The sequence below is a fragment of the Impatiens glandulifera genome, chromosome 4, assembly GCF_907164915.1.
Source record: "Impatiens glandulifera chromosome 4, dImpGla2.1, whole genome shotgun sequence".
In the NCBI taxonomy this organism is placed as follows: Eukaryota; Viridiplantae; Streptophyta; class Magnoliopsida; order Ericales; family Balsaminaceae; genus Impatiens; species Impatiens glandulifera.
The window spans coordinates 5,002,718-5,016,722 of record NC_061865.1 but is presented as its reverse complement, the minus strand read 5'-3'; the positions used below and the strand labels follow the sequence as shown (position 1 = coordinate 5,016,722).

The 14,005-nt window shown below is 27.0% G+C and overlaps 2 protein-coding genes across 4 annotated transcripts; both read right to left on the bottom strand.

Annotated features, from left to right (window-relative positions):
* Positions 1–9,576: 9,576 nt before the first annotated feature.
* LOC124934521 lies at positions 9,577–10,283 on the bottom strand. Its single transcript, XM_047475056.1, has one exon. It carries the CDS (start codon positions 10,281–10,283, stop codon positions 9,606–9,608), a length of 678 nt encoding a protein of 225 aa, XP_047331012.1. The 3' UTR covers positions 9,577–9,605.
* Positions 10,240–13,987, bottom strand: LOC124936907 (uncharacterized protein At3g49140-like). 3 transcript variants are annotated; one of them, XM_047477438.1, is made up of 12 exons: positions 13,367–13,545; positions 12,760–13,009; positions 12,492–12,594; positions 12,337–12,401; positions 12,143–12,259; positions 11,966–12,064; positions 11,746–11,890; positions 11,552–11,655; positions 11,078–11,227; positions 10,905–11,000; positions 10,701–10,818; positions 10,240–10,258 (listed from the first exon to the last, which is right to left on the bottom strand). In XM_047477438.1, the coding sequence occupies exons 1-11, from the start codon at positions 13,528–13,530 to the stop codon at positions 10,711–10,713; spliced, it is 1,401 nt and encodes a 466-aa protein (XP_047333394.1). In that variant the 5' UTR covers positions 13,531–13,545; the 3' UTR covers positions 10,240–10,258; positions 10,701–10,710. The 3 variants fall into 3 exon arrangements, with proteins under 3 accessions (XP_047333394.1, XP_047333395.1, XP_047333393.1); XM_047477439.1 differs by lacking the exon at positions 10,240–10,258 and adding an exon at positions 13,689–13,987 and having other exon boundaries at positions 10,548–10,818; positions 13,367–13,481; XM_047477437.1 differs by lacking the exon at positions 10,240–10,258 and having other exon boundaries at positions 10,548–10,818.
* Between the last annotated feature and the right edge of the window lie 18 nt (positions 13,988–14,005).

Genomic DNA, 14,005 nt, shown 5'->3' with positions numbered 1-14,005 from the left:
ATTACATATGCGCATTTCTAAATAATTTTGTATAATTATTTATGCATTCTAAGCATATCCTTGTTTAGGACCCCCGGACTATTAATTAAAGAAAATAAATGTTATAAATAAATCTTAAATCAATCGACTTTGGTTATTTTAAAATTTTAAAACTGTCATTTGACGGGCGTAGAGGAAATAACGCAAAAGCCTTTTCCCTAGCGTAACCAAAAATACGAACCTTTTACAGAAACTCTAGTATAAATACGTTTATATACATATTATTTTATTGATTTTCCTAAAATCATTTGGCGACTCTGATTTCAAATAAATTATCTTTTAAAAGTTATGTTAGATTAATTTAAACCAGGTTTTTACTAAATTGTTATTTGGCTCCCAAATTATTAAAATTTGAACAAAATTAATTATTTTTACATGATTAATTCCAAAGTTATTCGGTATTATTTTTAAAATTTTTTAAAATAATATTTTTTTAAAACATTTGTCACGTAAACCAAGGTTGAAATGTATCGAACCTCAAGTCACCCCACGATATTTCCCATATTGCGACACGTGCTAAGCTGCGGAGGGAGCTATTCCTAAGGTTACATATATAATAAATGATTTGATAAAACTGATTTATATATTAATGATTTTATTTATTTATTCTATCTTTATATTTTAATTATAAAATTGATAAAATGTAAAAGTTTCATAATTATATATATATATATATATATATATATATATATATATATATATATATATATATATATATATGAGCAGAAAAAAAGTTATATATATAATAAAAATAATAAATAATTTATAAACAGCTTCATAATTATATATATATATATATATATATATATATATATATAAATTATATTATATGAAGTGTTATATATATTTATATAAATATTATATATTGAGAAATAAATGAGGAATAAAAAAAAATACTTACATTGAAAGATATAATTTTTTTATATTATATATAATAAGAGAAAATTGTATTTATAATATCTCTATTTAAATTAGGTAGAATATGATAAAAATATAAAATTATTTATAAAAGTCTATAATTATATATAAATTATATTTTTTATTATAAATATATAATTTTGAGAAAAATAATATTTATATAAATAAATAATATATCTTGAGAATTAAAAAAAGGAATTATATATATATATATATATACTACTTTTAATTATGGTGATATATATTTATTATAAATAGTATGTTATATATAATTATGAAAAAAATAAATAATATATAATATTTTTAATAAAAAACATCTTTGTCAAAGTACATTCTCTAACGCTTTCAAAAAAAAAAAAGGTAAAATAATTCTAACTCAACGGTTTATTTATCTTTTAGTCTTGTTCCATATATATATATATATGTTAATGTTAGATGTCCAATCCTTAGTAATGTGGACGAAGAGCTTCGAATAAAACCGTCATAACTACAAGATCTATTGTTTGAATAAGAACCTAAAAATAAGGGACATTAGGACTACATATTTTTTCTTTGTTAATTTCTCGAGAAGACTTCAGGGAACAAATGCGCTAAAGGTAGAGAGAGCCCTTACACCAAAAGTGATTGACAAATTTGTCAGGGCTAATAGAGTTTTGACTAATAAATTAATATATTTTAATTGGGCTTAGAAAATGATAAATAAATAAAGAGAGAACTCTTACATACGTAAAATTTGACAAATTGTTCATAAAAAGGTCTTTAATGCGCTGGTCAATTGCACGAATGACCACTTTACCCGTCGTGTAATGGGAATGGCAGGATCGTCACGCGAAGTGAAAAGTTTGTGAAATTACTTCTGCCGCGTAACGCGAATGACACAATCATTCTGGACTTTTCAAATACTTTTCCTTCGCGAGACGATCATGCCCTTCGCGTTACGCGACTGAAGTAATTTCGTCAAAATATTTTGAAGTAGTCATTTGTGCAATTAAATTTATGCGTAGGTCATCCGCGCATTTAAGAGACTTTTTAAGATCATTTCGTCAAATTTTACTTGTTCAAGCCTTCAAGGTACCTTATAATTAGATCTACCCAATTTCAAATCAAAACTCTTAGTTTTGAATACTAAAAAAATAAACTTATGGTTTACTTCGATTTATTAATATTAGATGAATTCAAATTAATTATATCAAGTCTGGCTTAATATTAACAATAACTAAACTAAATAAAAATTGCTTAGTGTTTAATTAGGTGCAAGTCTATCCTTTAAACATTTTCTTTCCAAATATTTAGAAGATAAATAAGATGAATTTCGTTTTTGGATGGTGATAATCTACATGCAAATCTTTTGATAATGAAAAATATTATATTATCAAAATCTATTATTCTTTTTCTTAATATTTTAATAATAAGAAATATTTATACTATCCAAATCTATTATTCTTTTTCCTAACTTTTTAATAATGATAAATATTTATATTATCAAAATCTATTCTTCTTCCTTTAAATAGATCTGTAATTCATATTAAACTTATATTATATTCATAGACAAACAAAATTCTCAAAGAGAAGTTAACATATTATTATTATTATTATTATTATCGTTTAACATGGATAAATTAGTTTGTATTGTATTGTTGTTGGCTCTTTTTATTTTGAGTAGGTTTATTATTTCTGTAATAAGGCTCTAACAAAAATATCAAAATAAATTTTTAATGAAATAATTTTAATTTTAATTTTGTTTTGTATTTTTTCAGATGAGAATAGTGGAGTAAAGTTAGTTGAAGCGAAAATTTGCAAAATTCCAAGCAAAACTTTTCACGGTGTATGTTACTTTGTCGAAGATTGTAAGTATCATTGCAAAAGAGAAGGCAACATTACCGGAACATGCGCTACTTTTCTTTTCCTCAAATGTATTTGTTTCAAGAATTGTTAGTCACAGTTAATTTTTTTTTTTCTATTATGCAATATCACAATTGCACAAATTACTTCCTATGAATAATTATAATAATTGAAGAGAAAATCATATTATAAATAAATAAAAATATATCTTTCTAATTTATTGTGAGACTAATGTGACCAATTTAATTTTTCTTTAATCTAATTTTAATTTCCATGTTCTAACAAATTAACTAAGAAAATATAAATGTTTTATCCTTTTTCATTTGGTAAAAATACTAATCATGTTTATTAGAAAAGGTTGATTAATTATTTTTTTACAAACTTTATTTAAAAATTTATCAAACAATTACCTTTTTATACACTTTTCACCTAAACATTATTCTATTTTGATCAATTACATTTTTATATCAAATGAAAATAAAATCATTTTTTTTTATCTTAACAATTTAAAAAAAAATGATTCTCATTGTGATAATGACAAAATAATAATTTTCAAATAATTTATACATAAATTTAGTCTTTTGTTTATTCTAGAGTAGATTTTGTTTTTTATTTTTTTATTTTTCATCCTCACAATTTATATATTAAATTATAAAATAAATCATGAAAACTATAGTTACTACTTACAAATAGAATGTCATTAGTAAAACGTTTTGGACATTTACATAAAATTTAGTTTGAAGGTTGTTCTATAAAAAAAAATATATAATAATCAAATTTATAGATGAAACTATTAATATATCCATTTTTTAGTTTTATGAAAAAAAAATATTTTGATTATATAAGATATAGTTTAGAAAATAAGTTAGGATGTACGCAATATTTCAAATCATATAAAAAAAACTCAACTTGAGAAAAGTCCAAATTTTAATTTCATGAAAGATAAACCAAACTTTATATATAAAAAAACCCAAAATAATAATTCAAAATACTTTGTATTATTTAGACATAAGAATAAAAAATTATATCAAAAATATATTTTCAAAAAATAAAAATAAGTTTTCAATTTGTGTTCAAATAACTAAAAATAATTTATTTTTTAAAACATTTCTATGTAAATGCATTAAATAAAAATTTAATCAATTACTTCTATCAAATAAAAATAGATATTTTTATTTTTGACTTTATTAAAGTTAGATGAATTCAAATTAATTATAGAGCAAGCCTAGCCTAATATTAACATTAACTAAAACTAAATAAAAATTGTTTCTAGATGATTTTTAACATGATAAAATTGACTAAATTACCCTTTTATTAATATGTTTTTTTACTTTTGAAACCTACTAAAATATAAAAAAAAAACAAATAATTTAATTTAATGAGAGAAGCTAAGTCTATTCTTTAAACATTCTCTTTCTTAAATATATAATGAGAAATAACCTTAGAATTTTTTTTTGGATGGTGAGAAATTTCCTATTACCTTTTAATAATGAGAAATATTTATACTAGTAATATATATGTTATTCTCCTTCACTTTAAATAGATCTCAAAATTGTATATATTCATCTTATTAAATTTATATTCAGGCCGGCCCTGGAGTAAGCCCGGCAAACCCTCGGGGGCTAGGACAACTCACTTCCAGGGCAGTTCATTTGTTAAAAATATCAAAATATTTAGATATATTTATTGCAATTTTAAACATAAATGATAGTAGTTTGATGGTTCAAACTATATATTTAAAGTTTTAATGTGGTTATGGGTTCAAGTCTTACCAAAAACAAAATTTTTTTATTGATTTTTAAAACTAGACTTAAGGCAACAAAAAAATATATCAAACTTTTTCTACCAAGGCTAGGGCAGCCCAATCCTCGGGGCCGACTCTACTTATATTATATCCATATATAAGACAAACAAAACTCATGAATATAGTATGTGTTTGTATTGCTCTTTTCATTTTGGATATGTTAACTATTTTTAATAAGGTGCTATTAAAAATATTGTAATGAAAAAAAATTGATTTGTTTTTTTAAGAGAATTGTGGAGTAAGGTTAGATGAGCCAAAACTCCACCCAAAACTTTTATAAAACAGAAATTGTAATGATAGTTGTACTACAGATGACTACGTTTTCAAAACATGTTTTAATTTTTTAATCTTGAATGCACTTGTTACAAGAATTGGTTATTTATTTTGTATTATTAAGAATAGTATATAATAAGAATAGTTTCATATTTAAATTTGGTTATTAAACTGTATTATTTGAAAGTCTCTAATTATTTTAAACATAATTATATGTAAAATAACTAAATAAGCAATTTCAAACAAAAAAATAAATATATAAAATACAATTTCAAACTAGATATATATACATGAAGATATTATAAGCTTAGTTAAATGTAGAATAAATATTATACTTATAATTACCCCTAAATATTTTTACATCAAACAAGTTCTTACAAACAGGTCCTAACTTCCACTTGCCAATTATTTTAGAATAAATAAAATTGTCTGTATAAATTGTTTGGAACAATTATTGAATCTCTTATGTAAATAATAAATACGGATTGAGAATTATTATAAAAAAAAAAAATTGTACCTAAAATTATCACAATTATTGTATATCAATCTCTATAGTTTATGTTTATCTACTTCTAAAATCATTAATTATGAATTATAATATATAACAATAATTATTCTTTTGATTGACATAAATTATATATCAATTGATTATAATATTTTTTGTTTCTTAATTACATTTTTCCTATATTATCATAAGGATTTATTTACTATTCAAATAAATATATATATATATATAATATTATGTTGCTTAATTTTTAAAGTTTCTAAATTGTTAGGTCGAAAGTTGTGGTTAATTTGGATATATATATGTAAAAATAAATTAAAAATATTATCACACTGTTTTATATCTTTACTCACGCGCTAAATACTAGTTATACATAAATATATATATTTCGAAACACCTCTTACTAGAGTTGGAGTTAGGTGGACTAAAAAACGGAAAAGTATTTTTTAAACAAGTGTAACCTATAACTATTTTTAATTTATAAATTTATTTTTAATTTATAAGTTTGGTTGAAATGTTTATTAATTTTATTATACTATTTATATTTTAAAATATATTTTTATTTATTTAATTAGAATTAAATGATATAGTACAACTTAATTTAATTATGTTTGTAAGATATAATTTTTGAGATTTTTAATATTAATCACTAATAATTAATAATTAGAGAATCAAATGTTCTATATGTCATTACAATTTAAATATTAAAAAAATCTCTAAATACACTCATTTTTCAGGAATATTCTCCATTGTAAAATATAATTACCTTCCTCGAAATGGATATCCTCGTGTGTAATTTATAGTTATCGAATTCTCATATAATATGTGAATATTATAAATAATTTTTTATGTATAATTTATGATATATAATGATATATTCTTTTATTTTTATTTTAAATATATAATTTTTAATAAATTAATATATAAATAATAGTATATTATTTAAATATTTAATTATAAAATTATATGAAATATGTTAAAATTCTATTCTAAATTATCTAAAAGCAAATAAAGAAGAAAAGATTAAAATAATTATAATGAACAATTAACAAATTCTGGAGTAAACTTCAAAAGTTTGTTTAAAATAATATATATATAATTAAAGTTAATTAATAAATATATATGAAAAAAAATCTTAATAATTTAATAAAAGTTATTTTGACGATGTACAAAAATTAATTATTTTATAGAATAAGTCAAAAATAATAAAAAAAGAATTAAAAGTTCATATCATTTTGAAAAAATAGATTTGATATCATTGTTGTGGACTCCAGTTGATTATAAATGGTTTGGTGAGTTAAAGTTGAACATATTTGATATGCTTTGGCACACACATACACACACCAGAGAATACTTGTATAATACATTAGTAGTTATCTTAGATGATATTTATACAATAAAAAAAAGAATGTTGAACAAGAAAAAATTAAACAAGGTAAAACAAAAATATTAATGTAAAGGAAGACCAATGGTCAAATCGACATTTTTTTTATTCAAATAAATGAGATCAAATATGCTATTTCAAAATTTATGTTCCATTTACTCGAATGTTCTTATTTTGTGAAGATTATACAAATGAACTCTATTTTGTATAATTTTCACATAAAGGTAGACTTTTAATTCATTTCATTACTTTTAACTTATTTTATAAAATAATTGAATCCACAACACTAAACATTTTTTTATACTAGGTACATTATATGTTTTTGTCTTCACTAAGTTCCAACTATAATTTTTCTTTCTAATTGTGTAGGATAAATTTATAGGGATGATTTCATATATGGGATTGTTTTAGTGGGTCAAAACAATTCATAATCAATTGAGCCATGGACTGGGTTGAGCCTATCAAAAATAATATTTTTTTATAATAAAAATATGACATTACTCATAATTTCTTTATATTTTTTAATTTAATTTAATTTAATTTTTTTTTTAACTGACAAAACTTAACTTTATTCACTCATTATTTTTTTAATTCCACACGACTCAGATTTCTGGATCCATCCCCGGATCGAGCTAGTAACTTCGTATTAACAATAAAAGAGTATTAGGGTTTGCAAGGAATATGGGATTGGCTTATAACTTATGCATTCAAAACAAAAGCAATGAACATGCAATGGCTATGTAACATTTAATGACTACATGCATTTGGTGTGTGCTTTTTACTATATAGAAGTTATGACTAACATACATAAATAAGGAACATGCAATAATATTATGTAATTCAACCAAATTTCAATCCTTGCCAACTTCTTGATTAAAGTTGTTTTCTTGCTTTTACTATATTCGGGAGTTAAGTCATTTAATATCGTGCCGAAATAAGTTAAATAAATTCTAGTTTAATGTTCTTAGTTTAAGTTGCTAATTAATTATTTAGATTATGTGATAAGTTGAACACAGTATAAGTGTTTGTTTGTGATTTATATTTTCAGGTTCGATATCAACAAATGAACTCCAAAATTCTTCTCGCATTGAGATCCCGGCTCTAAAATGTTCACAGTATGTTTTTTTATACATTTCACTTTTTGTAAACAAAAAACAACACTTACTAACTGTTTTCACTTCATGTTTATCTAAATGACAGTTGCAATTATTCTTCAAAGCTAAACCGGACACCGGTGGCGACTGCTGCTAAAATGGTTTTTCAATTTCTGGTGAGCCGACACCACAAGATGGTCCTCCGATAATAAGTCATCCTCCTAGAGGACTATCGCACTTATACTAGAGATACTCAATGCGATCTTTGCGATAGTCTTACTTAGATCATGCCTTTCTAAATTATCTGAAGTTTTCATATCAACACAGCTTCAGTTTCAGAAAAATCTTTTATGAATATATGAATTTGCTTCAAAGATATATATTGATATCTGTTAAGGTGATTTGATAATATGCATGAACAATATCATTTATCATATTGTGATCGGATCTTAATACACCTGGATCCTTCATAATTCTAATTATGAAGAATCTCCGACTTTATCAACATCTGATCATATATCAATTTGATAAACGGTATATTATCAAATTGCCTTAACTGATATCAATTGAAGCAACTTCATATATCCATGAAAGATATTTCTGAAACTGAAGTTGTACTGCATGCAATTTGGTAATATGCATGAATTGCGTTTATCAAATTATGACAAGATCTTAATACACTTAGATCCTTCATAATTCTAATTATGAAGAATCTCCGACGTTATCAACATCAGATCATATATGAAAATTTGATAAACGATTTCATGCGTAATCTTTCAAGAACTTTGCTTGATATAGAAAAAAAAAATTTGTTTATGCACAATGATGGAAGAACACTTCCAAGAAGATGAAGAGAATGATGTTTTTAGGAGCCCAAACATCCAAACTTTTTTTATATATATTCTAACAAATTTTGGAAATTTTTATCAAAATAAATAAAAATTAAGTTAGTATATTTGTAAAAAAATATATTAATTAATTTTAATATTTATTATTTCTTAAATATTTAGACTTTTACCTATTTAGAATGAAATCCAACATATGATCTTATATTTAATATTTATATATGTATAAGTTATATTAGTTAAAGAAATTAAATCTATTTATAACCCATGATCATGATGTTTATTGACAAGAATTAAATTGCGACGTTGATCAAATATCCCGCCATTTTTAAGTTCTCTCTTTTATCTTCAAAACATTGTTACATATTTGTTATGAAATGTCCATTCAAGGATTATGAAATAGAGAGATTTTAGTTAAAAAAAAAATTGAATCTATTTACAACCATGATGTTTAACAAGACTAAAATTACCTTGCAATGTTTATGAAATATTCAACAATCACCAAGCTCCATATCCATCATCTTCAAAACCTTGTGTTCAATCTCCAAAGATTCTCAAGTAGAAATTATGAATGACGCGAAAGAAGAAAAATGGCTCAACTATCTTAGTGTTCTAGGAATATCGATTTTTGGATAATCTCTAATCCTCTTTGAATTGCAGAAGGATTTGCTGAAAAATACCTTATATAAACGTTTTTGGAAGGGTAAAGGTTAGCAGCGTTAGGAAGACAAAGTACTCTCATTTTCTCTCACGTCAAGATCCAAACCAAATCCGAGAATGGACTAACTAAGATTAAGGTATGATATTATATATAGATAACATGTCTTATTAATTCAAGAAGATAAATCCGACTAACTAAGATTAAGTATCATATTATATATAGATAACATGTCTAATTAATTCAAGATAAAATCCCAAATTGTTCTTGTAATTCTTGTATGATTTTATCTTTGTCAACCAAACCCTCCATCAATTTCATATTCTCATTTTTCAGCACCTCAAATTGGCTCATTATAACTCCAATCTGTGCTTCTATCGCCTCATCGCTAATCTCAAATGCGCTCTCAACTATCCTAAACACCCTCCACAAGCTAACCGTCACAAGAAGCCCTCCTCCCTTCCTTTCAAAAAAAAATTCCAACGCCAAAGCAACCAGAGTAACCACCCCGTCTACAATATAGCCAGGCCGTCTGAAAAACGAACCTCCGAGCCCAACCGCTAGTCCCATGGACCTCACACAAAGTAGACCCAATAATGAAATACTAGCCCAATGGTACCACCCTTCTAATTCACCAACTTTGGTTCCCATTGAACAAGATAATAAGGTGGAAGAGAGTTCAAGAACAGTTAGGATAATATCACATAGAAGGATGAATATTGTGAGTAGACGAATTAGGGATGAATCGAGAAATTTGATTAAATGGGTCCTCCAAGAAGAGTAGTGAGTGTCGAGATCCTGATTCGGGTGAGTTGAGTCGAGGAAGAAGAACCGCCATTTCTTTCTTCGGTTCAAACTCTTTAGGAGATGATCTATGGAGTGCTCTATGATCTCATCTTGAGCATTTTGAGAAGAACCCATTAATAAACAGCTTTGATAAGATATGATTTGGAACTAATTTGATTTGTTAAGCTTATTTCATTTTTAATGTGGAGAGAATTGATTACCTTAAAAGGGAAGTAACATGAAATCTAATAAAATAATACTTGGAGTTTATGTGCACGTTAAGAGAGGCCTCTGTCAATTTATACCTCGTTTGATTAAGTGAATACACCACAACAACAAATAAAATGTATGGTTGAGACGAAAACGTTGTATAAACTGAGTCAAACTAACCCTTAATAACAAAATTGTAAGCTTAAATTAAAGCAATCAAAAACTTTGGGCTAATGTTTATTGCTTTGATGAAACTAATGAAAAATAATCAATATAAAGCATAAGAGACCTAACTCATGGCTAAATTATAACTAACTGTGTGAATCGAACATGAGATCATACCGGATGAATACTAGGTGGTCTTATTCTCAACCGGATTCGAATTTTGCAATCTTTTTCGACGAGCAGGGGGAAATAGTAAATGTCGGATTTGTTTCTCAGCAGCAGCTTCGCTCCTAACCTGTAAATTGATAACATATGAGCAACAGCAATAGCAGCATATGAGTCGAAGATTTGAATGAATAATGATTAATGAATCAAACGAACCTTGGCTTTGAATGGAAAGCGATGAGTTTGCACTTCTGTGCCAGAGAGAATCCTAACATCCATCCCGAGACTGTCAACACCAATCAGACTCGCATTCTATACATATGGTGATTGAAGACATTATACAAGAGAATAAGAGAAACTAGTTGGGTGGAGTAGAAATTCTTAATTACCTCCGCAATTAAGCCCTTCTTTTTGCATAGGGATTTAAGAGCAGAATTGCACTCGTTCCCTCTTTCGTTGAAAGGCTCTATTATATCCAACATCGAGTACACAAGAGGATCAGTCTTAGCCTCGTAAAATTCTAGCAAATCTACCCTTGACTGCACATTGCACAACATTATATATAGAATTAAATTAAAACCCATCTAAAAAAAGAAAACATTTACCCAATTTGAGGAATTCGTGTTTTGACATTTGATGATTTTTATTGGTTTGATTAGGGTTTCAACTTATTGATGGGCTTCTGTCTTTGATGATTCTACCAGATAAGTAATAAATAAAAAATATTAATACCAAGTTCATAGCTCTATAAGTACTTTTCAGACATTAAAACTATCCAAAGATTTTACATCATTTTAATGAGAACATAGTCTATAAGTACTTTTCAGACATTAATTCAATGGAAAAAGTATATATATACTTGCCTGAACACCATATACAGAGAACAGTTGTATTTCCGTAATCTCCAGTCTGTAGAAAATTGAGAGACGTCTCTGAACTGCCTCGAAAAGCTTGGAGGACTCATTGTCTATAGACAAAATAAATAGTTAAAAAGAAATCAAAATGAGTATTACTATGATGTAGCTTTCATGGAAGTTGGAAGTGTTTAATATTATACCTCTCAAGTCCAAGCAGCTTTCCCCAAGATCATTCACAATTCTTCTCAGATATAGCTCTTCTTCAATTATAGGCATGAGCCGTCCTTTAATGGAAATACCATTCGATGGGCTCTCCATCTCTTTAGCGTAATTCGCTTCAATAGACTGCGAAGAAGTATTCAACCATATCAAACAAGACCCGTGACAAGAAACAGAAGAATAAATAAATAAAATACCAACCTTCACCAAGCATTTGGAAAAATAAATTGGATGGATCTCACTTCTTATGTTCATAGGCATTCCCCATTCACTAGAAATTTCAGTTTCAGAATCGTCATCCTAGGTTGATGACAATGTTCGAAATACTTACTTGATCAATAAACGCTTAAACAAACAAAATAAATAAATCAATCATACCTCCTCCGACTCTAGATAATATTCCTCTATTAAAGGAGCATCCTCCAATGGGATATCTTCTAATCCACTCAATCTTTTGTTCTTATACATCGACATATCCATCCCGATCAAAACATTCTGTAATTGCCAGTATATCAATTTTTATAGCCATGTGAACATAAAATTAAAAGCAGTTGAGTGACTTGAGTCCTCACCACAGGGTTACATGCTCCGACATCCTCCAAGATATTTTGATCATCAAAAATCTCAAAAAATATATCTGGAGAATAGTAATGAACAGACAGGTTAGGTTTTATTATCAAAACCACTTGAAATATGCATAATAAAGATAAAAGTAATATACATATACCTCCAAAGTCATTGGTGAAGTATTCTGATTCAACCCATGAAGGGCCTTCAAATGGTTCACAATGAACAGATGAAGGGAATATCAACACAGCACTGTTATTAGCCTGAATAAAGATTACAAACCCAAAATAAGATTTAACTTTAAAAATAGTATAAAAAAATTGAATTACACATGCCTTAAAATGATTTCATCAGTATGAAAAATAATTCCAAAAAAAATACTCAGTTCTGATAACACCATATAGCTAAAAGACCAACAAGTCAAGCACCTCCACTGCAGTCTTTGCTGATTCTGCCAACGTTAATTTGCTTTTACGTAATCTCTTGCAGGCTTTGATTTCTTCATGAGGGTGATAGCCATGATTATTAATGTAACTAGACGAACTGGGAACTGAATCTGAAGAGTCTGCCGCGACTAAAACTTTTGAAGAACATATTTCACGCCCCACAGGCAGCCAATTCGATGGAGTCGTTCCAGAAAATAATTTTCTAGTTCTGGAGTTGGAGTTGGAGCTGAAGATGGATAGCACAAATGGTTACTAAACTCTTCACCAAATCTCATATACAAAGATCGTGCTAGTCTAATACATAACTAATTCCATAACCCAACAAATATTTTCATTTTTCAGTTGAATTGGTGATGGTTATTTTAGGTAATAATCCAAGCTACACTTACTTAGTATCTCAAGAAGATTACCATGGTGATGGTTATTTTAGGTAATAATCCAAGCTACACTTACTTAGTATCTCAAGAAGATTACCATGTTATCAATTAATGTTCTACTTCCATGAACTGATAAAGCTAGAAACGAGGAAAACCCATCTAAAATCAAAGCCTATGCAAGAACAATCAAAAGGGATTTGAAACTTGCATACCTTCTTATGCCAGAACAATCAACAAGACTTTGAAACTCGAGATGAGGCGATTTTAACCAGCTACTAGTGACTCCATATGGTGTATAGCAACCAATGCCTTCTATGTGATGAATACCTGAAATAAACAAATCAATACAGATCATGCATGTCGAATGATTCTTCATAATGGGAAACCAAATCTTTCTCAAATACAAGATCTCACATTTCATCAAACAGATAACAAATTCTCATCTGATTTTAGTTCTAATTTATCCAGCAATACACAAACACAGGCAGAAAGTCAAAACGGGAATGATTCATATGGGTTTGATTTTCTACTTACCTGTGGAAATCGCCATAGATTAATTCGTACAGAAAGTGAGTTAAGGAAGAAACGTGGGCCAGACCCGTCAGAGATAGTGACGGTGAGAGGTGAAATTGGGGGATAGAGATTTGACTGAATCTCTCTGTTTTTTCCGGCGTCGGAAGTGAGATTCGGCCAGGCAGAATCGTTTTGTAGGGTTCTGAATCTGAGATTTGAGATCAAAAGAGGGATTCGTCGTTTTGCAGTGTTCGTCGTCGTCGTCTTTGGGGAGACGAATGATCTGCTGCTTCAGCTCTAACTGATTTGGTCCCCCTTTGCTTCAGTCAAACTTTGTT

Coding starts and splice junctions, on each gene's coding strand:
- LOC124934521 (XM_047475056.1), bottom strand. CDS start 10,283: ATGGGTTCTTCTCAAAATGCTCAAGATGAGATCATAGAGCACTCCATA.
- LOC124936907 (XM_047477438.1), bottom strand. CDS start 13,530: ATGAAGAATCATTCGACATGCATGATCTGTATTGATTTGTTTATTTCA. Junction 11,891..11,965: donor TTTCCAAATGCTTGGTGAAG/GTTGGTATTTTA, acceptor ACTTCTTCGCAG/TCTATTGAAGCGAATTACGC. Junction 11,656..11,745: donor AAGCTGCTTGGACTTGAGAG/GTATAATATTAA, acceptor TTTTGTCTATAG/ACAATGAGTCCTCCAAGCTT.